General features: G+C 43.4%; 1 protein-coding gene across 2 annotated transcripts in view; it reads right to left on the bottom strand.

Annotated features, from left to right (window-relative positions):
- si:dkeyp-23e4.3 (rho GTPase-activating protein 7) overlaps positions 1 to 27241 on the bottom strand; it is a 100910-nt gene that overhangs the window by 16664 nt on the left and 57005 nt on the right. Inside the window, exons 1-6 of one of the 2 annotated variants that reach the window (XM_045210766.1) lie at positions 11693 to 11867; positions 6471 to 6542; positions 6258 to 6339; positions 5912 to 5975; positions 2029 to 3443; positions 1645 to 1818 (exon numbers count right to left, since the gene is read on the bottom strand). In XM_045210766.1, the coding sequence (XP_045066701.1) occupies positions 1645 to 1818; positions 2029 to 3443; positions 5912 to 5975; positions 6258 to 6339; positions 6471 to 6542; positions 11693 to 11705 (1820 nt within the window). In that variant the 5' untranslated portion in view covers positions 11706 to 11867. Of the gene's footprint in view, positions 1 to 1644; positions 1819 to 2028; positions 3444 to 5911; positions 5976 to 6257; positions 6340 to 6470; positions 6543 to 11692; positions 11868 to 27241 lie in introns of those variants that run through there. The other variant, XM_045210765.1, reaches the window with a different exon arrangement.

The following is a 27241-nucleotide window of genomic DNA, read 5'->3' as shown; positions in this document are numbered from 1 at the left end:
TTTGTGTTTTTGCATGTACATTGATTGATTCATTAATCTTATGCTACATAAAGATAAATAACATACATTTTTCTAAACTAATCCAATCTGTTATTTGGACTTATTTCACCCGTTACTGACATCGTTGTTCTAATTTAGATGGTTTAGGTAGTCTCATTTATTCATCATTCTAACCCTGGCAGTCATTCTGAATGCAGATTGTGGGTGAGTAAAAGTTCCAATTGTTGGATATCCCCACTCTGGCTGGATTACAATAGGAATTAAACATCACTTTGCAAGCCAGTATAATGTGACTTTCAGGCCTGATTTTACCACTGTATTAGGGGAAAACGATGTCCTCAAAGTAAGGCCTTATGATATATGTAATGTACTGTCTTAAATATTTAATCCCCTTGATGCTGGTTTTTCTGGAGACCAGCATATGCTGGTACGCTGGTGACCAGTTTATGCTGGTCACCACCGTCCAAAACACATGCTGGTATGCTGGTCACTAGTTTCCAAAACACAGCGAAGGCTGGTCACCAGCAAAAACACAGCCAAGGCTGGTGATCAGCATGACCAGCCTATGCTGGTCTATGCAGTTTTTTCAGCAGGGTACGCTATAGACTGTAGGGTGGCCAAGCCCCCGAAGTGACTCTTATCAACTGTATGCAATGGTTCCTTTGTGTTGTCTGCATTATCTCTCCAACCCCCATTCTGTCACACCTCTGGGTAGCAGAGGTTCTGTTGTCTTTACATCCTGTAGGTCTGATATTTGATTGGAGGTTACCTTTATAGTAAAAGTTCAACAACTCAGATTTTGAATCCAAACAACTCAGATGTTATAAAAGGGTCTTAGAATCATTGTTCTTTCTCGTCTTTGTTCCTGACCTGTGCTGGTGAGATGCACTCTCTCTCTTTCTCTCTCCACCCCAGGGACTTTTTGGGGCGTAGCCTTTCAGGCTGTGACTTCTTTCTCTCTCTCCCTCTCTGATCATGCCTGGAATAATGCCTTGTAATGCTTGTTAATGCTATGTAACTTAAGCTTTATGGCTTGTATGTGAAACCATACATTTTACAATGTTAATTAAATACACCTGCATTTAGAATTCCATTCTCAAACCTGTCTTGACCTTTCTATTACTGTAACTCAACTATGGTCTCTTGCATATTGCTAAATCATCTTTATGGAGTCAGATATTCAGTTAATAGACTTTGTTAACATACAAATTACATAGTCTTATCACAGGTCGCATGTGTGGTATATATAAATAATATACATAAAATATAATATACATATCAAATATTACCCATCTACAGACCTTATCCAAAAGAAACGAAGAGAACCTGTCTATAATTTCCCCAGGAATTGTCATGCCGGCTTTTTCAGATGCTGAACAAATTGTATATCCTTTTTTTTTGGGGGGTTATTGCTCTGAAAGCATCCTGTGTTTTGTCTTGTGAGAGGCAAGGTTGCAACTTCACATAAATAGTGAATGACCCTCTAAACATGCTGCATCCATCGCACTTCCACTTTCCCCTGATTCTTCTGGCCAACCCCTCCTTTTCTCTCCCTCACCTCTACCTTACCCATACCCTCCCATCTCTCCTCTCCCTCTCCCCCCTCCCTCTCCCCCCTCTTCACTTCTCCCTCCCATTCCTTACCAGTTCCAGCCCTGCTTGCTGGAGGGGGAGTACTTGTCCATGAGAGCGGTGAGTTTAAGCAGAGAGAGCTTCTGCAGCAGGTGGAGGTGAGAGACAGGCTGGGCCTCAACCCCTGGGCTGCTGGGGGTCACTGAGGGAAGGCTCTGCTCGCTTGACCAGTGGTGCTGGCTCCGTCTGTAGAACAGACACAACAGAACAAAAATGTGTTCAGTGATAGAGTTCATGCAATTACAATATGACTTTTTTCAAAACCTATTTTCATTTTTATACTCAATGATACAATGACATAAGTAATGGATCTGTGTGTATGAGTAATAAGCTTCCAATATGCCTTCTTAATGAGCGCTCAGGCCAGCTGTCATTCTCTCCCCAGCCTGTTCTCACCTGATATTGCGTGGTAGTGACTGGGCCTCGGTGTCATCTCCATCCACAGACTCTTTTTCTAGGCTCTCCCTGTTACCATCTACATCGCCCTCCCCCTCTACGGCTCCCGGCCCCAGCTCCTCAGCCTCCTTGATCTCCAGGTAGATGTGGTTGGAGGAAGAGGAGGGGCAGGGAGAGGGGGTGGAGCCGCGGTTAGAGTCAGAGTCCTCGTCCTCTGACAGTTTGTCCGTCCAGGTGTTGACGAGTTGCTGCAGGCCGCTGATACGCTCCATCACGCTGTCCAGCGCAGAGAACACATCATTGTTTTCGCTGATATCCCCTGTGTCCGCCACCCTGTGATGCTCCACCTCCTGGCCAATCACCTGGCCTATTGGCACGTTGTCATAGATACTGGCCCGGTGGTCCAATGAGGCTGGGGGGCTGCAGCAGGTGGAATCCTGGTCCTTGGCCGCTGCGCTCCCCCTGCTCCGTCGCCCGCGGTACCCATGGAAGCTCCCAGTCCTCCAGTTGACGGAAGTGTTGTCAATGGGCAACAGAACATTGTTGTGGGTGAGGGGTGTGGGGAACGTTCCTGGCTTGTGCCCCTGGGGAATCTGGAAGACCAGGCTCTCGTGGTTATTCCTCTCGTTCTTGTAGTCCTGGAGCTCTCGGACCGGGCCTCTTTGGAGACCCCCCTGGAGCTGTTCTCGGACCCCGCCGGTTCGTTTGCAGTTGCTGCGTACCTTGCTGATGGGGCTGGGGGTGCTGACAGTACTGCTGCTCTCCGATGGGCTTGGGCTGCTGCTGCCTGAGTGGGGGGAGGATGGTGAGGAGGAGGAGGCCTGGCTGCCCGGACGGCCCCTATCCCTGTCCTGCAGGGTGGGGATGTCCAGGCACTGCAGCCGTCTCAGCCTGTGCTCGACATCCAGACCCTCCTGGAGCACGGGGCCAGAGATGACCAGCCTGGTCCTGCTGTGGCCACTGTGGCCTGGGGAGCAGAGGGTGGACGTGCCCCTCAGACGCAGCTTCTCTATCTTCCTCAGCAGACTGGGGCCCTTCTTCCTGGGGGGCTTGTCCGGGAAGCACTCCTCAGCACTGCTGAAGCTGGGCATCTCGCCCCCTGGGGAGGGGGGCCCGCTGAACGACGTGTCCAGGGACATGGTCTTGTTGGTGGAAGAGCAGCGAGACGAGCTCCTGCTGGTCTCTTGGTCGTCAGTGGCAGTCTTGGGGCCCTCACGGCCCTCGCTCTCGGTGCTGCTGGTGCTGTGGAGGGAGCAGACCTCGTGGCGGTCGTTGGCTTCACACGGGGACATATCATGGCTGTCCGGTGAACACAGGAAGCCCATCCCCTCTAGGCGATGCCAGCGCCTCGTCCGCCTCTCATAGGCCCATTTGGTGCTGATGGCACAGGGATCCTCATCCTCTGACTCCTCCCACTAAGAATTACAAGAAGACAATCAAGGTACTGTATGAGCCATGTTTTTTTTTTTTTAGGGGGTAGATCAGCTTTAATATTGCAGATAGATTTAGGCTTCTATCAATGTAATTGTCTGCATAATTTCCAATCCCCCATATATATTTTTGTAAATATATATATCATTTTAAATATTTTTAAAATATATTTTCCTTCTTTATTATCTTCCACAAAGAGAACTACATTCTGAGATAACTAGTCTCTGAGAACATTAAAGGTCCAATGTAGACGTTTTTATCTCAAAGTCAAATAATTTCAGGGTAACAATGAGTACCTAAATGTGATTGTTTTCAATTAAAATGGTCAAAAAATATACAGTGGGGAAAAAATGTATTTAGTCAGCCACCAATTGTGCAAGTTCTCCCACTTAAAAAGATGAGAGAGGCCTGTAATTTTCATCATAGGTACACGTCAACTATGACAGACAAATTGAGAAAACAAAATCCAGAAAATCACATTGTAGGATTTTTAATGAATTTATTTGCAAATTATGGTGGAAAATAAGTATTTCTGTCACCTACAAACAAGCAAGATTTCTGGCTCTCACAGACCTGTTTGAACTTGTTATCAGTATAAAAGACACCTGTCCACAACCTCAAACAGTCACACTCCAAACTCCACTATGGCCAAGACCAAAGAGCTGTCAAAGGACACCAGAAACAAAATTGTAGACCTGCACCAGGCTGGGAAGACTGAATCTGCAATAGGTAAGCAGCTTGGTTTGAAGAAATCAACTGTGGGAGCAATTATTAGGAAATGGAAGACATACAAGACCACTGATAATCTCCCTCGATCTGGGGCTCCACGCAAGATCTCACCCTGTGGGGTCAAAATGATCACAAGAACGGTGAGCAAAAATCCCAGAACCACACGGGGGACCTAGTGAATGACCTGCAGAGAGCTGGGACCAAAGTAACAAAGCCTACCATCAGTAACACACTACGCCGCCAGGGACTCAAATCCTGCAGTGCCAGACGTGTCCCCCTGCTTAAGCCAGTACATGTCCAGGCCCGTCTGAAGTTTGCTAGAGTGCATTTGGATGATCCAGAAGAGGATTGGGAGAATGTCATATCGTCAGATGAAACCAAAATATAACTTTTTGGTAAAAACTCAACTCGTCGTGTTTGGAGGACAAAGAATGCTGAGTTGCATCCAAAGAACACCATACCTACTGTGAAGCATGGGGGTGGAAACATCATGCTTTGGGGCTGTTTTTTCTGCAAAGGGACCAGGACGACTGATCCGTGTAAAGGAAAGAATGAATGGGGCCATGTATCGTGAGATTTTGAGTGAAAACCTCCTTCCATCAGCAAGGGCATTGAAGATGAAACGTGGCTGGGTCTTTCAGCATGACAATGATCCCAAACACACCGCCCGGGCAACGAAGGAGTGGCTTCGTAAGAAGCATTTCAAGGTCCTGGAGTGGCCTAGCCAGTCTCCAGATCTCAACCCCATAGAAAATCTTTGGAGGGAGTTGAAAGTCTGTGTTGCCCAGCGACAGCCCCAAAACATCACTGCTCTAGAGGAGATCTGCATGGAGGAATGGGCCAAAATACCAGCAACAGTGTGTGAAAACCTTGTGAAGACTTACAGAAAACGTTTGACCTGTGTCATTGCCAACAAAGGGTATATAACAAAGTATTGAGAAACTTTTGTTATTGACCAAATACTTATTTTCCACCATAATTTGCAAATAAATTCATTAAAAATCCTACAATGTGATTTTCTGGATTTTTTTTCTCATTTTGTCTGTCATAGTTGACGTGTACCTATGATGAAAATTACAGGCCTCTCTCATCTTTTTAAGTGGGAGAACTTGCACAATTGGTGGCTGACTAAATACTTTTTTTCCCCACTGTAAAGAATAGCTTCTTAGCAAAGAGCAATTTCTCAAGCAAAAATGTTGCTTGTACTGTCTGGGAGTGGTCTGAGTGGGGAGGAGAGGTTAATGGCAGAGAGGTTAGGAACTCTCTTATTGGTCTATGAACTAATTTACCGCATGGTGATGTCAACATGGAAGGCCAAAACTCAATCCCACCAAAACAGGCTAAAATTTCAGGCAGCTCTTACACTAAGGGTATTATCATCATTTTCACAAGTTCACAGTACTATTCCAACCTCATAGTGTGGAAATGTATATAAAAGACAGGTAAATCTAGTTTTTGACTGCACTGGGCCTTTAAGTAGAACATTATTATGCAACATGATTAATTTTAGATGAGTTTTCACCCTAATTCTTCTCTGCACTTTCTCAAACAAAGACTATTTAAGTTTTGAGAGGTTTTGGAGGTAGGTGGAGCTATCTATCTAGCCATCGATATCAGTGGAAATCGAAGTGTTAAATGCTAACTAGGAGCTTTTCCTCTGGTTACTGCTGTGTCTCTGACAGAGCTGCCATGTTGGTGTTCCACGGCGTTCACTCTCACTCACCCGTCTCTTTGATCTGCCCAGCTCCAACCTCAGCTCCACACATTTGTTTAAAGTACTTAATCTCCTGTAAGCAGAGGAGAAGCATGGTGGTTAAACAAACACAGCAGCATGGGACCCACTCCTAAACACACGCACGAACACACAAACGCACCCATACACACACACACACACACACACACACACACACACACACACACACTCTCTCTGTCTTTCTCTCTCCAATCTCTCTCTCTCTTTCTTTCTTTCTCCTCTCTCTCTCTTTCCCCAGCCCAATGAAGTCTTCCAGCACTGCACACACTTCATCAGTAGAACAAGGAGAGAGTGGATGTAAAGTCCAGCTACTCACCTGCAGAGTGAATCAAGTGCATCCTTATCCAGAAAACTGTGATCACTCTTTACCCAGTCTATATCAATGGGAAACCTGCAATCTGAGAGGCAAACAAGGCAAATGAAAGTGTGATATGACACTGCTTGTTATGGATGAGCAAACATGTGGATGTGGTGTGTACTGTAATAGATTGTGCTTGATGGCTTGAGAGGATTACTATTTGATATTTACCTTTGTATAATTGCACGTACTGGGGGAAGCCGGCCGCTCTCAGCCAATCGCAAGCCTCCTTCGCTTCGATCTCTGCAAACAAAAAACAATATTCAAATTCAATGACAATTATTTTCTGGTTTGCCCATTTTAATAACAGGGCAAATATTTGTGCATATTAAGCGAGCTATTTTACACTTTAATTACACTCGCAAAAATATTGCGGACAAAAATAGAAGCGTCTCTCTCATTTTCTCCTCTCATCTCTTTTACAGTGGATGTTTGGAAGAGGCCAGCCTAATTGCTCCTAATTGGCTAACGTGGCATATGTGTGTCAGACACAGAAAAGGCAGACATCGTTTGTCAGAAGTGGCTTCAGTCCCTCCGGCCACACACAGCCTTTCATGTCCACTCTGTTGATGTTCCACCCATCTGCTAACTCCAACCATTAACATAGCACTGTCAGGGACAGATGGCGGAAAGAAGGAAAGAAGCACACTCTTTCTTCGAACTCACTGGTACTTCATGAAATAAAACCCAGAGAGAAAGAGAGAACGTTAAAGAGAGAAAACGATAAAGAAAGAACAAGAGAGAGTTCTTGCAATGAGGTGTTTTTCTCCCAGGCTGTGGGGGTCAGGGGAAGACAGCTGGAGGTTGAGTTACACAGGGGTGGCAGGTAGCCTAGCGGTTAAGAACGTTGGGCCAGTAACCGAAAAGTCGCTGGTTCTAATCCCGAAGCAGACGAGGTGAAACATCTGCCGATGTGCCCTTGAGCAGGGCACTTAAACCTAATTGCTCCTGTAAGTTGCTCTGGATAAGTGTGTCTGACAAAATGACAACAAAAAAGCAGATGGCTGACATATGTAAACAGGGGAAAAACGAGCAGCGAATATCACAAGACTCCTTTGACGCAGGTAAGATAAACTCTGCTAGATGAGACCGCTGTTCATCAAATCAAGGAGGATGACTTCTGTTCCTGTCCAATATTGACTGGCTTTCATTAGGCTACCAACTCAAGAGAAAGCTTCAAACTGTAACTAGTGCCTGCAACCTGGTTCAGGTTATCAATCAACCTACCAGGGTAGTTACAAACAGAAATGAAATCATCAACATGTATTGATCACATCATTATTAATGCTGCAGAAATGTGTTTGAAAGCAGTATACAAATCCATCGGATATAGTGATCACAATATAGGAGCCATATCTAGGAAAACCAAAGGCTGGGCCTAATATAGTGTATAAGAGGTCATACAATAACTTTTGTAATGATTCCTATGTTGTTGATGTAAAGAATATTTGTTGATCTGTGACGTGTAATGACGAGCAACCAGACGCTGCACTTGACACATTTATGAAATTGCTTATCCCAGTTACTAAAAAGCATGCACCCATTAAGAAAATGACTGTAAAAACTGCTAAATCCCCTTGGATTGATGAGGAATTGAACATTTTTATGAATGAAAAACAGCTTCTATCTCAAGGCCATCAGACTGTTAAATAGCCATCACTAGCACATTAGAGGCTGCTGCTGCCTATTGAAATCACTAGCCACTTTAAGAAATGGAAAACTAGTCACTTTAATAATGTTTACATATCTTGCACTACTCATCTCATATGTATATACTGTATTCTATAATATTCTACTGTATCTTAGTCCATGCCGCTCTGTCATTGCTTGTCCATATATGTATATATTCTTAAATTCCATTCCTTACTTAGATTTGTGTGTATTGGGTATATGTTGTGAAATTGTTAGATATTACTTGTTAGATATTACTGCACTGTCGGAGCTAGAAGCACAAGCATTTCGCTACACCTGCAATAACATCTGCTAAACACGTGTATGTGACAAAGAACATTTGATTTGATTTGAACAGCTAATAGTCAAATAGTGTAAAATCAGGTGAGCTGGTTCTACTCTTTTTTGCCATTTTCCGGTGTTTTGTGGTGGAAAACTGAGCTGGTCAAGCCTAACACGTCAACGCTGTTACCTATAGATCGACAGGCTACAAATGTTTTAACAACTCTTTTTTTTGCATTCCATTGCCACTCCCTGTTGGACACAACAAGCTTTCATTCCCCCTGTCAAAACGGGATTTATGACTGATTTAAGATGAAATCGTCAACCCTGTTACGGTCAATCCTGTTACTTTATTTGGAACTTAATATGCATTTGCTATAGTATTTTTTTTGAGATGGGAAAACTAGTTTTTTTTTATGAAGATGAACATGTGCTCTTTATGACAGAATGTTAAAATCTGGTGAAATCAAAAGTAAAAAAACAAAAAAACAAGTTACGCTTCTCAAAAGGCACCGAATTGGTGGAACGACCATAAAGCCTATGGTGGAATAAGTTGTTATCCCCTTATAATAGCACCCTGCTCCCAGATGTAAATAAACTGTTAGCTACCCAAACCAGTGGTCAGAATGACATCACAGGGCTGGAAAAGGCATAAGACAGGTGACCCAGTTGCAGTATGAAATATGGCCCAAAAACAGTGAACAATGAACTTCGCTGTGCCTTGTTCACCACTGTATTCTCCCTGCGTATAAGCATGATTGTATCAGTGAGACCTCCAATTTTAATAAGGCCAAGAAGGGAAAGGCTCTTCCTTTTCCAAATTCCTCGGGCCGCCTTGGAGGAAGTTGTGCTTTTGGGCTCTGGGTTCTGATAAGAGATGCGTGCTCGCGATTCAACCCCTCCCTCCCTCAGCGCCAGGAAGTCAGAGGAGTGTGTTTCAGGGCCTGAGAGGGCCTGGGAAAATGGTGCTACGTGCTCTAGCCCTGACACAATCCTTACTCCCCAGAGTGGTGTCACACACTACACACCCACTCTTCGTAGCAGTCGCCTAAGTGCTACCACTATATGAGCCTCCAGGCCTAGTTGTCTTTCACCACGTCTCTTCATGAGTCGATAGACATGAGAAAAGCATCTCAGTGTGATATGGTAACATCTCTCTGCTCTGACAGCTTACATGGTTCTGATCTTCACAACATCCTCCAGAGGACCATGACTTAGACTCCACAGCCTCAGTGGAATGCAAATACAGCAGACCGCTGCTTTTTACTGGGATGGCAAGTGTCAAGTGAGGTGTAAAAGTTGTTTGAAAACCACAAATGTCTATGAAGTTATGTTAAGAACTGTAACATTAGACAAGAGGGGGGAGGGGGGTTTGTAGTCTACTTCACTGTGGCCTAGTTAGATTACAACCATGTCAGAGAGGATGGATGTGTTCTAGTGAATGGCCAACATATGACCTCTGAATGACTGTAAACATTTTAAAGGACATTTTTAATGAGGAAAAGACAGGAAAGAACAATCAGAGAACATAGATGTTTGATGAATCACGAATAACAGTGATATCCAGCAGTTGGTACTCTATCATGTTTCTATTCCGTTAGCTCTTTTGTGTATGACCCAAGCTGAGTTTCACTCGGTCTGCAAATCAGAGTTAATATGGAAAAAGTAACAATGGCTCTATAACAGTGACAATCAGAGAGCACCTGGTGACTGTTACACAATAACTCATCCCCCTAAACCTTTTGAGTGGAGCAAAACATCTAGTGTCATGTTAAAGTCACACAGCTTTTCATTCTCCACAGTACTGCCTATCCAATCCATCTATACCAGCCCAGCCCTGGCTAGGCTTAGCTTATTCCATTACTCCCCGGCCAAAGTTGGCAGGTAGAACTGCATTAGGTCATAGGTATAATTGTTCCTGCGCTCTGTTGCTCCTGGTTGCTAACAACAGTGTCTGTGTGATCCACTCATGCCAATGGGAAAGAGAGTTGGAGGGATTTTCGCTGCTATAGTTAGAGAACTCTCAGATTGCAGAAAGTATAATTGGTGAATTAAGGTCTTCTAGGAAATACTAGACACCACAATGAACCGGTCAATCTCTACTGAACCTTTTTAGAGGACCATCTGAAAATTAGCCCAACTTAGGGGTCTGCTCTCCATCACTTTGAATCATGTTGATTGGATTGAAATACTTGGCATCTAATGGTCAAGTAGAACTATGCACATGATAAGATGCCAAATCTTAAAATGGTGAAATACAGCAGTTAGTTGATTAGAGACCAAATACTCTAATCCATTGCAATGACTGAGTGACTTTGTTCAGTCTGGTTCCTCTGAAAAGCTAACACCATGGGAAAAATACTTATTGGAAAACAACAGAGTTGCTAGGCATTTTATCTCTGATTCCAAAGTAGCTGGTTTTCTATCATAACTCCTAAGTTCATCAAATTTTGCAGCCTGAACCCATTGAGGCCTGCGTGCTACGAAGATGTACAGAGCAGGCAACAAATACAGTATATATATTACACACTAATTTAAACAATTGTCCAGCACCTGCATGAAGAATCCAATAAAACACCCTCCCACATAACATTCAAACCTACAGGCCGGAATAAAATATGAATTGTGTAGGCCTACATTCTTAAGATATCGTTTGAATATTTTATGTGGGCATTCTTTATAGTATTAATTTTCTTAATTTTAGAGTAAACTAAGAAACATAACTTTTGAATCTATATGACAAAACATCTAGGCTAGTTAAATAAGTATTTTTAAAAGCCTGTCTTCAATATTTGATATAAAATAGTTAATTTTAAATTGGCTAAAGTATCCCCCCTCCACCACCCTTAAGAGAGTGTGGTTGATCCCATGACATTGCCCTGTTGCTATTAGAATAGACTAGAGTGACCAGAAAGAGATTTCCAAACCTCAGACTCTGGCCTTGAGGGCATTTTTTCCCCTTTGTAGTCATTTAGCAGACAGTCTTATCCAGAGTAAGTTACAGTAGTGAGTGCATACCATTTCATACTGGACCCCCATGGGAATCAAACCCACAACCCTGATGTTGCACATACCATGCTCCACCAACTGAGCCACAGTGAACCCGTTCATGTTCCTTGAAAGTCAAACTATTCCTTTTGAATCTATATGGAAAAACATCTAGGCTGGTTAAATAAGTATTTTTAAAAGCCTGACTATAGTCTACAGTATGTATTAGACTAGAGGGCTGATGCTCATGCGGTGATGCAGCACTTCACCTTACATCATCTGAACTCCTCACCTCATTTTGAGCATCAGCATCACATGAACCTCACAGCTGACACCCTATCAGGTTAGTAGTGGCTCTCTGAATATGTTTATACATCTAAGTTTATAATTGTCAGAGTCCTAGAATTTGTTATAGTATAACTATAATTCACAGAAGAAAAGTTTTTACTTACTTGTAATCAACATGGTGCTGTAATGTTGTCAGATAAAATTTGATCAAAGTCTAATTTAATTATTGTTAAGAATGAGCAAACTTGATGTTGAATAATAAAAATACATAAAAACTATACAAATCCAATCCAAATCAAATATTGAAGACAAGTTCAGTTCTCTTGGTCATTTTGGGCGTCATAGTGAAATCAGTGCAAGCATTTCCACTTTCCAGTCGCCCTTCCTTCCCCTGGACCATACCAACTGCACTTAACGCTCACCCCAGGAGGGAGGTTTCCAAAGTTACATAATGGATGACCAAGACTGTTGACTTTGAAAGCATGCCAGGGTATTTAGAAAGTATTTCAGAATTCAGATAACGTTCTCTACTGTGACAACTAATACAATTGTAACATCTGATATAAAATAATTGATTTTAAATTAGCTAAAGTATCCCCCCCCACCACCACCCTTAAGAGAGTGTGGTTGATCCCATGACATTGCCCTGTTGGTATTAGACTAGACTAGAGTGACCAGAAAGAGATTTCCAAACCTCAGACTCTGGCCATGAGGGAATTTCTTCCCCTTTGTAGTCAGACTTGATAGTTAAAATTAGATTAAGCAGACAATCAGCCTATGAAGGTGAACAAGGAAACTCTCAAAGACAGTTAGGCCAAGAACATGGTGAACCTCCCTCCACACAGGCTTCATAATAATCATGTATTTTTATATAATACAGTACAATATGTGTACTTTATGTAGCTATTCCTTCCAATATCCAGATGCCACATTTCTGTACTCACCTTCCTTGACAAAATGGTGAATATTGACAGTATCTTTACTGATCCTACTCATACATTCACTTATTTTTGTCACTCAATAACATTTTCAGGGATTTTATTCACATTATAGTCATCTAGCAGACAGTCTTATCCATAGTGATGTTCAGTAGTGAGCGCATTCATTTTCATATTGGTCCCCTGTGGGAATCGAACCCACAACTGTGAAGTTGCACACACCATGCTCTACCAACTGAGCCACAGCCACATTATTCCTATGGTACAGTACCTTATCTCTAAAACCTGCAGCCCACTCTTATATGTGGTCTGACCTTCCCCTGTAGCTGCAATCAGCATCTTGTAAAAGGCAGCCATTGCTTCAAAGCAGCAATGGCACATTTAGTTCAAATCAAAAGAACAAGAGGATAATAACTCTAATGATTACCCTTAAAACACAGTGGATGATGACAAAAACCTGCAGTGCTAATAGCTCTCTCCAAGGCTTCATCAGGATTAATTCCTAGGTAAGCCATTAGTGGTAATAGGTTCCATTTACAATGTAGGTGTTTGATTAGGCTCTTTTAAATGTGAAAACCCCTGGAGAGGTCCACCGCTTTGCTGCATTAATTCACAGTTGAACGAAAGATGGAAAGAAATGAAAACAACTAATGACTTTTACACAAGAGTGAAGTACAGGACCCATGGTCCCCTTGGCAACCTTCCTGGAGCGCTTAGCTCTGGTTTATAATAAAACCTGGAGATAGGCATTCTTGGCTGTTACAGGGAATGAGATGTTTTTCTTGGATGACCCTAGTCCAAGATTCTGGTTTATGTGCATGATGTCATAGTCCATCATAATGCAGACCAAAGTTTAGTTATTTTCCCTTCAGATTTTGAAACCACTTTTACTTCATGTCTATGTAATAAAGTAATTGCATGGAAATACCATTCATAATACACTTTTGAAGACAAATGTTGACTACAGTAACTGTCACAACTGACAAAATATTGACTCTTGGCACAATTATAACGTTTTTCTGTTTGGGTTAGCTGATGAATTCATCAAAGCCACTGGCTCCTTCTGGTTCCTTGACGGTCCCACCCTTGGCGGGACGGGGGTGTGCACTGCAGCCCTCCTCCCCAAGCAAATGCTTCCTCTCTGACAACCCTCTTAGACCAAAAGGTTCAACTCCAAATGATGTAAAGCACACAATCTGCTTGAATTCTATACCTATATAAAACATATTAGCTGTTGTTGAATAGAAGAGATATTATGACTTCTGGGCTTTCCTCCTCAGGACCACAACTCCTAAATGCTGAAGTGATAGTGATCAACAAGGATGAAATGATCGCTGCTGCTAATATTTAAGTTTCTCTACCTCTCCCATCAAATCAAACGTAACCATGGTGACAGATGTTTTTCTACCCACTGTTGCTTTATGGGCAGTCAGCCTGCCTTACAATAAATACACAACATCACAAATAAATTGCCATACGGAGACATGTAACTAGGCTGGAACTATAGAAACCACACTGAACACAACAAGGAAGAAGATCATTCCACATCATCTCACTTCACGATATGAGCTTGGACAGGTTGGCTGAAAATGGCCAGGCTATAGCCAAATGGGTGTATATATCAAACACACCCATCCAGAGGTCCAATAGCATCTCTCTCCAGTCCATCATTCTCAGAAATGACATCATCGGTGTTAGAATCTTTGTGTTGATGAAATTATGTTACTCCAACAGCTGTGGTGGCAGACCGGCCAGCAGCCATCCAGTCTGTTCTACTGGATGGTTTTTATTTACGACTGAAGTATTTACAATGACTGTGATTAATGATAATGACCAAGCCTCTCTATTGTAAACAGTCAGATCCATCCACCAAGACTGATCCAAAGCAACACTAGCGACATTTGGACTGTGGGTACGTTTAATACAAAGCAGCATATGTCCTAGTGTTGTGAGAAGGACAAAGGGACAGCCACGTGTGTGTTTACTGCGTATGAAAGTTACCCCGTCACTTTTGTTTGCTAGGCCATAAAACTGAGAGGCTTACTTAGGCCTGACCTCTGCTCTTGGCAGCCGCTGCACTGCTGGCCCCTGGTCACTGTTTTGTAAGGTTATGCAAGAACACACGTCCTTTTCCCAAGTAAGAGGAGGAGGGCGTCAGAATAGGAAGAATTCAGCTCTGTACCCCTCCCAGGGTAGAGTGTGTGTGGTGTGTGTGTGTGTGTGTGTGTGTGTGTGCGTGCGTTTTGGACTGTGTTTGTGCATGTGACTGTGTGTGTGTGGTTATGAGTGTGTGAGGGAGGGTATGTATTTACTCTCATGGACTTTATTTATATTTGAGTATACTGTATGCACTTGTGATTGTGAGTGTGTGTTTCTCTCTATGTGTGTATTTCTGTGTCTGTAATCTGAGTCCAGCCTCTGAGTCTTTGGGCTGGTATTTCCCTTGATGTAGGAAGCGCTCTTTCTGTCCCTAGAACTGTGTGTCCTTCCCCTTCTACTCACCGGTACTGCAGCGCCAGCTGGAACACTATCTTGCCATCTAGCCTCTGTGTACAAATCAACCTGTCCTGAACACGCTGGGCGCCTCTGTACTGGAACCAGGAAATGCTGACCACCCCCTCCCCTCCAAAATAACTTCTCACTTTAGCAGAAATATTTTATCAGAAGCTATGATGATAATGATAGAACTACAGTATTTTTGCTTCTTTGTGTACCCTTTAGGGACAGAGACAGAGAGACAGAGGTGGCAGTGGGGAATGAAAATAACCGGTGAAAATTATTAAAGCGTTTGACATGAAAACTGGAAAAAGCACACCGTTAGCTGACATCCGTGAGGTAATACCAAACCCATGAAAGGGCCTTGGCCCTGGTCTACCCTGCCGTGCCCTGCCATGGTCTGAATGTTATTGTATAATAGTGGTGTAGAGTTAGTAGAGTTTTCAGTGCCTGTTTGTCACTTGCTGCACTGAATATAATTGCCATAGAGCTCAGAGCTTAGGTTCCAGTAAGCCAGACTCTGTCACGGGCCAAGCGATAGGGCTAGCCCCCGAAATGAGCCTCTGACGAGCTACAGAATCAATTAAGTGGGGATATGATAAGCGCTGTGCTTTATTAGTTAGAAATTATTAGTTGCTTTATTACTTAGAAATTATCTGGGGTAATGGCGCATCCACATACAGTTCATTTGGAAGGCATCTTTATTGGGACACCTATGGCTGCTACGTTCTCTGGCAACATATCTGTGTTTATTTCCCTTCTCATACCTCGGCTATCGAATTGGAGTTTAGGGAACACAGTTCTATTTCATATATCTTATAATGGCACCAGAGTCGGTGGCTGCCGTTTTACAAGCTCCTAACCAATTGTGCTATTTTGAGTGTTTTTTTCGCATTGTTTGTAACTAATTTTGTACATAATGTTGCTGCTACCGTCTCTTAAAAGAGCTTCTGGATATCAGAACAGTGATTACTCACCTCAAACTAGACAAAGATCTTTTCTTTAATGAGTCCGATGCGAAGGATATACTGCTTCTCCGAGACCAGGCCCAAATCCCTGTCATTCGCGTAAAGAAAAGACGGAAATACAGGGGGAGAAGATCAGGGTGCCTTGTGAGAATTTGTTGGCGAGTGAGTAACCCGCCTCTACCATCGTTCTATTGGCCAACGTGCAATCACTGAAGAATAGACCACACTATCTACCAACAGAGTTTTCATTAATATTTTTTGTAGCCGTCTATTTACCACCACAAACCGATGCTGGCACTAAGACCGCACTCAACGAGCTGTATAAGGCCATAAGCAAACAAGAAAATGCTCATCCAGAAGCGGCGCTTCTAGTGGCCGGGGACTTTAATGCAGGCAAACTTAAATCCGTTTTACCTCATTTCTACCAGCATGTCGCAACCAGAGGGAAAGAAAACTCTAGATCACCTTTACTCCACACACAGAGATGCATGCAAAGCTCTCCCTCGCCCTCCATTTGGCAAATCTGACCATAATTCTATCCTCCTGATTCCTGCTTACAAGCAAAAACTAAAGCAGGAAGTACCAGTGACTCGCTCAATACGGAAGTGGTCAGATGACTTGGATGCGACGCTACAGGACTGTTTTGCTAGCACAGACTGGAATATGTTCCGGGATTCATCCTATGGCATTGAGGAGTATACCACCTCAGTCACTGGCTTCATCAATAAGTGCTTCCACGACATCATCCCCACAGTGACCGTACGTACATATCCCAACCAGAAGCCATGGATTACAGGCAACATCCGCACCGAGCTAAAGGCTAGAGCTGCCACTTTCAAGGAGCGAGACACTAATCCGGACGCTTATAAGAAATCCCACTATGCCCTCAGACGAACCACAAAAAGGCAAAGCATCAATACAGGACGAAGATTGAATCCTGCTACACCGGCTCTGACGCTCGTCGGATGTGGCAGGGCTTGCAAACTATTACGGACTACAAAGGGAAACCCAGCCGCGAGCTGCCCAGTGACGCGAGCCAACCAGACGAGCTAAATGCCTTTTATGCTCACTTCGAGGCAAGCAACGCTGAAGCATGCATGAGAGCACCAGCTGTTCTGGACGACTGTATGATCATGCTCTCCATAGCCGATGTGAGCAAGACCTTTAAACAGGTCAACATTCACAAGGCTGCGGGGCCAGACGGATTACCAGGACGTGTACTCAGAGCATGCGCTTACCAACTGGCAAGTGTCTTCACTGACATTTTCAACCTCTCCCTGACCGAGTCTGTAATATCTACATGTTTCAAGCTGACCACCATAGTCCCTGTGCCCAAGAAAGTGAAGGTAACCTGCCTAAATGACTACAGCCCCGTAGCACTCACGTCGGTAGCCTTGAAGTGCTTTGAAAGGCTGGTCATGTCTCACATCAACACCATCATCCCGGAAACCCTAGACCCACTCCAACTCGCAAACCGCCCCACCAGATCCACAAATGACGCAATCTCAATCGCACTCCACACTGCTCTTTCCCACCTGGACAAGAGGAACACCTATGTGAGAATGCTGTTAATTGACTACAGCTCAGCGTTCAACACCATAGTGCCCACAAAGCTCATCATTAAGCTAAGGACAGTGGGACTAAACACCTCCCTCTGCAACTGGAACCTGGACTTCCTGATGGGCTGCCCCCAGGTGGTAAGGGTAGACATCAACACATCTGCCACACTAATCCTCACACTAATCCTCCCCACAGACATGTGACTAACAGAAATTGAATAATGTGTCCCTGAACAAAGGGGGGGTGGTCAAAATCAAAAGTAACAGTCAGTATCTGGTGTGGCCACCAGCTGCATTAAGTACTGCAGTGCATCTCCTCCTCATGGACTGCACCAGATTTGCCAGTTCTTGCTGTGAGATGTTACCCCACTCTTCCACCAAGGCACCTGCAAGTTCCCAGACATTTCTGGGGGGAATGGCCCTAGACCTCACCCTCCGATCCAACAGGTCCCAGACGTGCTCAATGGGATTGAGATCTGGGCTCTTTGCTGGCCATGGCAGAACACTGACATTCCTGTCTTGCAGGAAATCATGCAAAGACCAGTATGGCTGGTGGCATTGTCATGCTGGAGGGTCATGTCAGGATGAGCCTGCAGGAAGGGTACCACATGAGGAAGGAGTATGTCTTCCCTGTAACGCACAGCATTGCGATTGCCTGCAATGACAACAAGCTCAGTCCGATGATGCTGTGACACACCGCCCCAGACCATGACGGACCCTCCACCTCCAAATCAATCCCGCTCCAGAGTACAGGCCTCGGTGTAACGCTCATTTCTTCGACGATAAACGCGAATCCGACCATCACATCTGGTGAGACAAAACCGTGACTCGTCAGTAAAGAGCTCTTTTTGCCAGTCCTGTCTGTTCCAGCGACGGTGGGTTTGTGCCCATAGGCGACGTTGTTGCCGGTGATGTCTGGTGAGGACCTGCCTTACAACAGGCCTACAAGCCCTCAGTCCAGCCTCTCTCAGCCTATTGCGGACAGTCTGAGCACTGATGGAGGGATTGTGCATTCCTGGTGTAACTTGGGCAGTTGTTGTTGCCATCCTGTACCTGTCCCGCAGTTGTGATGTTCCGATGTACCGATCCTGTGCAGGGGCTATTACACGTGGTCTGCCACTACGAGGATGATCAGCTGTCTGTCCTGTCTCCCTGTAGTGCTATCTAAGGCATCTCACAGTACGGACATTGCAATTTATTGCCCTGGCCACATCTGCATTCCTCATGCCTCCTTGCAGCATGCCTAAGGCACGTTCACGCAGATGAGCAGGGACCTTGGGCATCTTTCTTTTGGTGTTTTTCAGAGTAGAAAGGCCTCTTTAGTGTCCTAAGTTTTCATAACTGTGACCTTAATTGCTTACCGTCTGTAAGCTGTTAGTGTCTTAACGACCGTTCCACAGGTGTATGTTCATTAATTGTTTATGGTTCATTGAACAAGCATGGGAAACAGTGTTTAAACCCTTTACAATGAAGATCTGTGAAGTTATTTTTACAAATTATCTTTGAAAGACAGGGTCCTGAAAAAAGGACGTTTCTTTTTTTGCTGAGTTTACTAGCCGGTGTCAGAGGAAGGCCCAAAAAATTGTCAAAGACTCCAGTCACCCAAGTCATAGACTGTTCTCTCTGCTACCGCACGGCAGGCGGTACCGGAGTCAAGTCTAGGTCCAAAAGGCTCCGTAACAGCTTCTACCCCCAAGCCATAAGACTGCTGAACAATTAATCAAATGGCCTCCAGTACTATTTACATTGACCCCCCACCCCTTTGTTTTTACACTGCTGCTACTCGCTGCTTATTATCTATGCATAGTCACTTTACCCCTACCTACATGTACAAATTACCTCGACTAACCTGTACCCCCGCACATTGACTCGTTACCGGCTATATACAATAGCCTTGTTATTTTACTGTGTTACTTTTTATTTCATTTTTTACTTGAGTTTATTTAGTAAATATTTTCTTAACTATATTTCTTAAACTGCATTGTTGGTTAAGAGATTGTAAGTAAGCATTTCACGGTAAGTCTACACCTGTTGTATTCGGCGCATGTGACAAATAAAAATTGATTTTATTTTTATTTTAATACCCGTCTATGTATATAACAATATATTTTTCCTGATCTCTATTCAGGTCCTTTTTAGAGAAAAAAGTCAAGATACTGTATCTCTAGGAGATCTGTACAGTAATATTATTATTATTATGATTATTATTATATTAAAAACATAGACCATGTCAGAAAGATTTTCCTTTAATAGAAAACCCAATGTTGTTTCTTCAAGTTGACAATTGCCCCGAGGGCAGGACTCCCTTCTAATCTGCTCCATCTAAAACACAGGCTGAAACAAATAGAAAAATGACAGATGCTGACTATAAACATTCTATGGTTGGGAAAAATGACAAGGGGTTACCCTAGATCAGGGATGGGCAACTGGCGGCCCACGGCCCCCCTTTTGTATGCCCGCTGACCAATTTTTTGGGGGTAGGAGGTGGGCAACTCAGTCGGGGTCTCAACTTACTGATGATAGTAAGAATAATAGAATACACAAGGTGCAATTTCCAAATTTGGTTTTGCATCAGCAGTCACTCAATTAGCCCATGTCAGCAATTTTCTTTTAGATTGGTAAGTTAGTTATCTAAACTTGTAGTAAGCATTGCCTCCACCCTATGGCAAAATGTGCAGAATTGCAGGAAAATATTTGTAAAATTTAAATGTGTTCTCTTCGCTGTAACGGGGGGTGGGGGGGGGGCCCATGAGTCACTGAGGCCCTTCATGATGAGTTAAAATTTTCTGTGGCCCCCACCTCCGTCAAAGTTTCCCATCCCTGCCCTAAGTCAATAGCTAGCATTGGACACCACTTAACTGTGACAGTAGGATCTGCACAAATGTGTGAAGTGAATACTTATTTACTTACTCAATGAATTGTGTACTTGTTGATGTATTCTGAGGAGTGTGTACTTCTTGACATACACTATGCAGTGTGTACTTCTTGACATACACTATGCAGTGTGTACTGGTTGACATACTATAGAAAGTATGTACACTATAAGGTTGTGTACTTGTTGACAATGACATACCCTACGAAGTGTGTACTTGTTGACATACACTACAAAGTGTGTCCTTGTCTACATACAGTACACTTTGAAGTGTGAACATTTCTTGTTGATGCAGTGTGTTACAATGGAAAGCCTGGGCATCATGCAGGCTGAAGGTCATAATGGTCCCTAGTGGGGTTCTTAGTGATCCAGAGCCTTCCCGTCAGGATATCCCAGTCCCACGCCATCCCACATTCTGTCTCCGAGCCACCTACCCAAAATAGCACCTCTGATCCGTTCAGCTTGCTGTCCATCCAGGAAATGTCAAAGAACTGTCAATGAAAAATCATATCAATGGATGGAATCAGTGAATGAATGGCTGCAGCAACGATCTGACAAGCAAAACTGGCACTGCATAAAACAATTGGCCTAATTAGACAAAAGAACAATTAAGTAAGTTGAACGAGATAGTCATTCAAACAACTTAGTATGTCAAATTAGTATGTTTTTTACTAAGTTGTTTAAATTAGATACTAAGTCGTTCAAACAAGATACTAAGTCGTTCGGAATAGATAATTCCAATCGTTTTCTTTTTTGCCTTGGGTTTCTAGGCTTCCGTACGTCTATGATGGCTAATGTCCAATAGAATTCAGCCTCAAAATTATTTCTTAATTACAGCTTATAGGAGAAGCCCATTCACTCACGCAGGTGTGGAGATTGTTGTGCCGGCCGACGTCAGTGTTCATCTGCTTAGTTTGGGTAAAGAAAGACGTCTCCAAGATGCCTGGCAAAGGCCCAGAGATTACCCATTCAGCGCAGAGACAGGAGGGAGCCACAATGCAGAAGTGGCAGGGATTTAGGCAACGCCTGGACTGAATTCTGCAGTGTGTGTGTGTGTGTGTGTGAGAGTGTGTGTGTGTGTGTGTGTGTGTGTGTGTGTGTGTGACTGTGAGAAGAAAACAGACAAGTGTTTGCCTCTCCTTCACGCGATGCCAACTGTTCTGCATACACAGCTAAGAGCCAGAGCATTTGAGCACAAGGTATGCAAACAGTTTAGAGTATAATCTCCACCCTAGCCCCCTACAGAATGGCTAGATGGGTAAACAGTGAGGGAAAAAAGTATTTGATCCCCTGCTGATTTTGTATGTTTGCCCACTGACAAAGAAATGATCAGTCTATAATTTTAATGGTAGGTTTATTTGAACAGTGAGAGACAGAATAACAACAAAAAAAACAGAAAAACGCATGTCAAAAATGTTATAAATTGATTTGCATTTTAATGAGGGAAATAAGTATTTGACCCCCTCTCAATCAGAAAGATTTCTGGCTCCCAGGTGTATTTTATACAGGTAACGAGCTGAGATTAGGAGCACACTCTTAAAGGGAGTGCTCCTAATCTCAGCTTGTTACCTGTATAAAAGACACCTGTCCACAGAAGCAATCAATCAATCAGATTCCAAACTCTCCACCATGGCCAAGACCAAAGAGCTCTCCAAGGATGTCAGGGACAAGATTGTAGACCTACACAAGGCTGGAATGGGCTACAAGACCATCGCCAAGCAGCTTGGTGAGAAGGTGACAACAGTTGGTGCGATTATTCGCAAATGGAAGAAACACAAAAGAACTGTCAATCTTCCTCGGCCTGGGGCTCCATGCAAGATCTCACCTCGTGGAGTTGCAATGATCATGAGAACGGTGAGGAATCAGCCCAGAACTACACGGGAGGATCTTGTCAATGATCTCAAGGCAGCTGGGACCTTAGTCACCAAGAAAACAATTGGTAACACACTACGCCGTGAAGGACTGAAATCCTGCAGCGCCCGCAAGGTCCCCCTGCTCAAGAAAGCACATATACATGCCCGTCTGAAGTTTGCCAATGAACATCTGAATGATTCAGAGGAGAACTGGGTGAAAGTGTTGTGGTCAGATGAGACCAAAATCGAGCTCTTTGGCATCAACTCAACTCGCCGTTTTTGGAGGAGGAGGAATGCTGCCTATGACCCCAAGAACACCATCCCCACCGTCAAACATGGAGGTGGAAACATTATGCTTTGGGGGTGTTTTTCTGCTAAGGGGACAGGACAACTTCACCTCATCAAAGGGACGATGCACGACGCCATGTACCGTCAAATCTTGGGTGAGAACCTCCTTCCCTCAGCCAGGGCATTGCAAATGGGTCGTGGATGGGTATTCCAGCATGACAATGACCCAAAACACATGGCCAAGGCAACAAAGGAGTGGCTCAAGAAGAAGCACATTAGCCAGTCTCCAGACCTTAATCCCATAGAAAATCTTTGGAGGGAGCTGAAGGTTCGAGTTGCCAAACGTCAGCCTTGAAACCTTAATGACTTGGAGAAGATCTGCAAAGAGGAGTGGGACAAAATCCCTCCTGAGATGTGTGCAAACCTGGTGGCCAACTACAAGAAACGTCTGACCTCTGTGATTGCCAACAAGGGTTTTGCCACCAAGTACTAAGTCATGTTTTGCAGAGGGGTCAAATACTTATTTCCCTCATTAAAATGCAAATCAATTTATAACATTTTTGACATGCGTTTTTCTGGATTTTGTTGTTGTTATTCTGTCTCTCACTGTTCAAATAAACCTACCATTAAAATTAAAGACTGATAATGTCTTTGTCAGTGGGCAAATGTACAAAATCAGCAGGGGATCAAATGCTTTTTTCCCTCACTGTACACACTTGCACCCACATGTGTACGCCTGCAGAAGAAATAGGACACACACACATACACACACACAGCAATGCTTAACACAGTGCCTTCGTAAAGTATTCCGACCCCTTTACTTTTTCCACATTTTGTTACGTTACAGCCTTATTCTAAAATGGATTAAAGAAATAAAAACTCCTCGGCAATCTACACACAATACCCCATAATGACAAAGCAAAAACCGTCTTTTAGAAAGTTTTGCTAATTTATTAAAAATAAAAAACAGAAATACCTTATTTAAATAAGTACTCAGACCCTTTGCTATGAGACTCGAAATTGAGCTCAGGTGCATCCTGTTTCCATTGATCATCCTTGAGATGTTTCTACAACTTGATTGGAGTCCACCTGTGGTAAATTTGATTTGGAAAGGCACACACCTGTCTATATAAGGTCCCACAGTTGACAGTGCATGTCAGAACAAAAACCAAGCCATTAGGTCAAAGGAATTGTCCGTAGATCTCCGAGACAGGATTGCGTCGAGGCACAGATCTGGGGAAGGGTACCAAAACATTTCTGCAGCATTGAAGGTCCCCAAGAACACAGTTTGGAACCACCAAGACTCTTCCTAGAGCTGGCCGCCCGGCCAAACTGAGCAATCAGAGGAGAAGGGTCTTGGTCAGGGAGGTGACCAAGAACCCAATGGTCACTCTGAGAGCACTCTAGAGTTCCTCTGTGGAGAATGGAGAACCTTCCATAAGGACAACCATCTCTGCAGCACTACACCAATCAGGCCTTTATGGTAGCGTGGCCAGACAGAAGCCAGTCCTCAGTAAAAGGCACATGACAGCCCACTTGGAGTTTGCCAAAAGGCACCTAATGATGGAGGCCACTGTGTTCTTGATGACCTTCAATGCTGCAGACATTTTTTTGTACCCTTCCCCAGATCTGTGCCTCGACACAATCCTGTCTCTGAGCTCCAGGGACAATTCCTTCGACAACATGGCTTGGTTGTTGCTCTGACATGCACTGTAAACTGTGGGACCTTATATACACTACTGGTCAAAAGTTTTAGATCACCTACTCATTCAAGGTTTTTTCTAATTTTTAAAAACTATTTTCTACATTGTAGAATAATAGTGAAGACATAAAAACTATGAAATAACACATATGGATTCATGTAGTAACCAAAAAAGTATTAAACAAATCAAAATATATTTTATATTTGAGATTCTTCAAATAGCCACCCTTTGCTTTCATGACAGCTTTGCACACTCTTGGCATTCTCTCAACCATCTTCATGAGGTAGTCACCTGGAATGCATTTCAATAACAGGTGTGCCTTGTTCAAAGTTAATTTGTGGAATTTCTTTCCTTCTTAATGCGTTTGAGTCAATCAGTTGTGTTGTGACAAGGAAGGGGGGGTATACAGAAGATAGCCCTATTTGGTAAAGGACCAAGTCCATATTATGGCAAGAACAGCTCAAACGAGCAATGGACATTAGACCGGTGGAAATGTGTCCTTTGGTCTGGAGTCCTAATTTGAGATTTTTGGTTCCAACCGCCGTGTCTTTGTGAGGTCTGGAGGTGTAGGTGAATGGATGATCTCCGCATGTGTATTTCCCACCATAAAGCATGGAGGAGGAGGTGTTATTGTGTGGGGGTGCTTTGCTGGTGACACTGTCTGTGATTTATTTAGAATTAAAAAGGCACACTTAACCAGCATGGCTACCACAGCATTCTGCAGCGATATGCCATCCCATCTGGTCTGGGCTTAGTGGGACTATCATTTGTTTTTCTACAGGACAATGACCCAACACACTCCAGACTGTGTAAGGGCTATTTTACCAAAAAGGAGAGTGATGGAGTGCTGCATCAGATGACCTGGCCTCCACAATCCCCCGACCTCAACCAAATTGAGATGGTTTGGGATGAGTCGGACCGCAGAGTGAAGGAAAAGCAGCCAACAAGTGCTCAGCATATGTGGGAACTCCTTCAAAACTGTTGGAAAAGCATTCCAGGTGAAGATGGTTGAGAGAATGCCAAGAGTGTGCAAAGCTGTCATCAATTCAAAGGGTGGCTATTTGAAGAATCTCAAATATAAAATGTATTTTGATTTGTTTAACACTTTTTGGGTTACTACATGATTCCATATGTGTTATTTCATAGTTTTGATGTCTTCACTATTATTACACAATGTAGAAAATAGTAAAATAAAGACAAACCCTTCAATGAGAAGGTGTTCTAAAACCTTTGACTGGTAGTATATATATATATATATATATATATATATATATATATATATATATATATATATATATATATATATATATATATATATATATATATATATATATATTTAGGATCTCAGTAGGGGTCTCAACTGTTGAGAGTTAGAATAGTATAATACATAAGGTGCAAGTTAGAAATTTGGTTGTGCATCAGCAGTTTTTCTCGTGTTTTGTCAGTCACTGACAATCACTCAATTAGCCATGTCAGCCAATCATTTTATGATTTTTAAGTTAGTCTAGCCAGTTATCTAAACTTGTAGTAATCACGTGCCCAGGGGCCCTGACCTTCAGGGGGCCTAAATTGATTTTGTTAGTCAATTTCAGATATAATCAACATGGCATAAGTCATGGCAAAATGTGTAGAATTGCAGGATAGTAGCTTTAAAACTGAAAAAATACATATATACTGTATATCTCCTCCCCATGGCAAAATGTGTAGAATTGCAGGAAATTAGCTTTAAAACTGTCAAAATGTTATCTCTGACCCATGGCAAAATGAGTAGAATTCCATGAAATTTGCTACATCAACTCACCCCTCAATATACAGGCACTGACACAGGACAGGCCAATGTGGTCATCAGGTCATTATGATCAGATGAAGACTTGATTGCAATTAATGAGCCAGACACTGATACTGCCAGTATGAGATGAGTGAAATAATTACAGTAATAGGGGGAGTGAAATAACAATAATGACAGAAGAAGGTGAGCAAACTGTATAATATTGTGCCTGGATGGAAGTCCCACAGTGAGTTGCTTCACAGGAATGCATGGAAACAGACAATGTCTCCAAAGTCCTGCCTTCAGCTACAACATCGCCCAAAACTGAAGTGACATAAGAGGTGGTTAAATGAGCACATGCACTATGTCTCACCTCAGGGGCTTTGTTGTGTTACAGCAACATGTGCTCCAAAACTATCTGGTATCACTTACAGGCACCCTGCTTTAATGGTAACAGTCATTGGCTCATAATGGCAAAGCCAGATGACTGGATAGGTCAGGCCAGTCAATGACATGTCCTGCCAGAGGAAGTGGAGGTTACAGCCCTCTAACCCTGTGATCCAGGCTGTGATATTGCCTTTTATAGAGATACTGCACTGGAGTGTTGTGTACTGTCCTGAAGGAAATCCCTCTGTAATTAACTGACTCCTGACCGCAGGGACAGGCCCTGTCCCTTAGAGTCTGTAGTTGGGATAGAAAGAGAGAGGAAGGGAGAGAAGGAAAGAGAGAGAGAAGGAAAAGAGAGAAAGATGGCGAGAAAGAGTGTGAAAGAGTGAGGGAGGGAGAGAAACAGAGCAAGAAAGAGAGAGACATAGCAAGTGAAGTACAGAGAGAGAGAGAGAGAGAGAGAGAGAGAGAGAGAGAGAGAGAGAGAGAGAGAGAGAGAGAGAGAGAGAGAGAGAGAGAGAGAGAGAGAGAGAGAGAGAGAGAGAGAGAGAGAGAGAGAGAGAGAGAGAGAGAGAGAGAGAGAGAGAGAGAGAGAACCCACTTGTCCTTGGAGCAACCTTCACGGCGTCTGATCCCTCTTCCCTTTAATGAAGCAGGTCCCATTCTAATTAGCAACTCTCTCTCTCACTTATCGTCACGCTAACACGATGTCCATGACAAGACCAACACTGCCCCCATCCATCCCCTTATGGGCCTAATAAACCTTTTGATGGCAACCATGACTGATATTCCCTACCCAAAATTACAGTGCTTAGTTATTGGTGATTCATAATCAAGTTTTGAAGTGTTAATGGGTAGCCATATTTAAGGTGCCAGTGTTT

Source organism: Coregonus clupeaformis, chromosome 35 (assembly GCF_020615455.1).
Source record: "Coregonus clupeaformis isolate EN_2021a chromosome 35, ASM2061545v1, whole genome shotgun sequence".
Lineage (NCBI taxonomy): Eukaryota > Metazoa > Chordata > Actinopteri > Salmoniformes > Salmonidae > Coregonus > Coregonus clupeaformis.
Note: the sequence above shows the minus strand (reverse complement) of the source record. Positions and strands in the feature narration are given on the sequence as shown.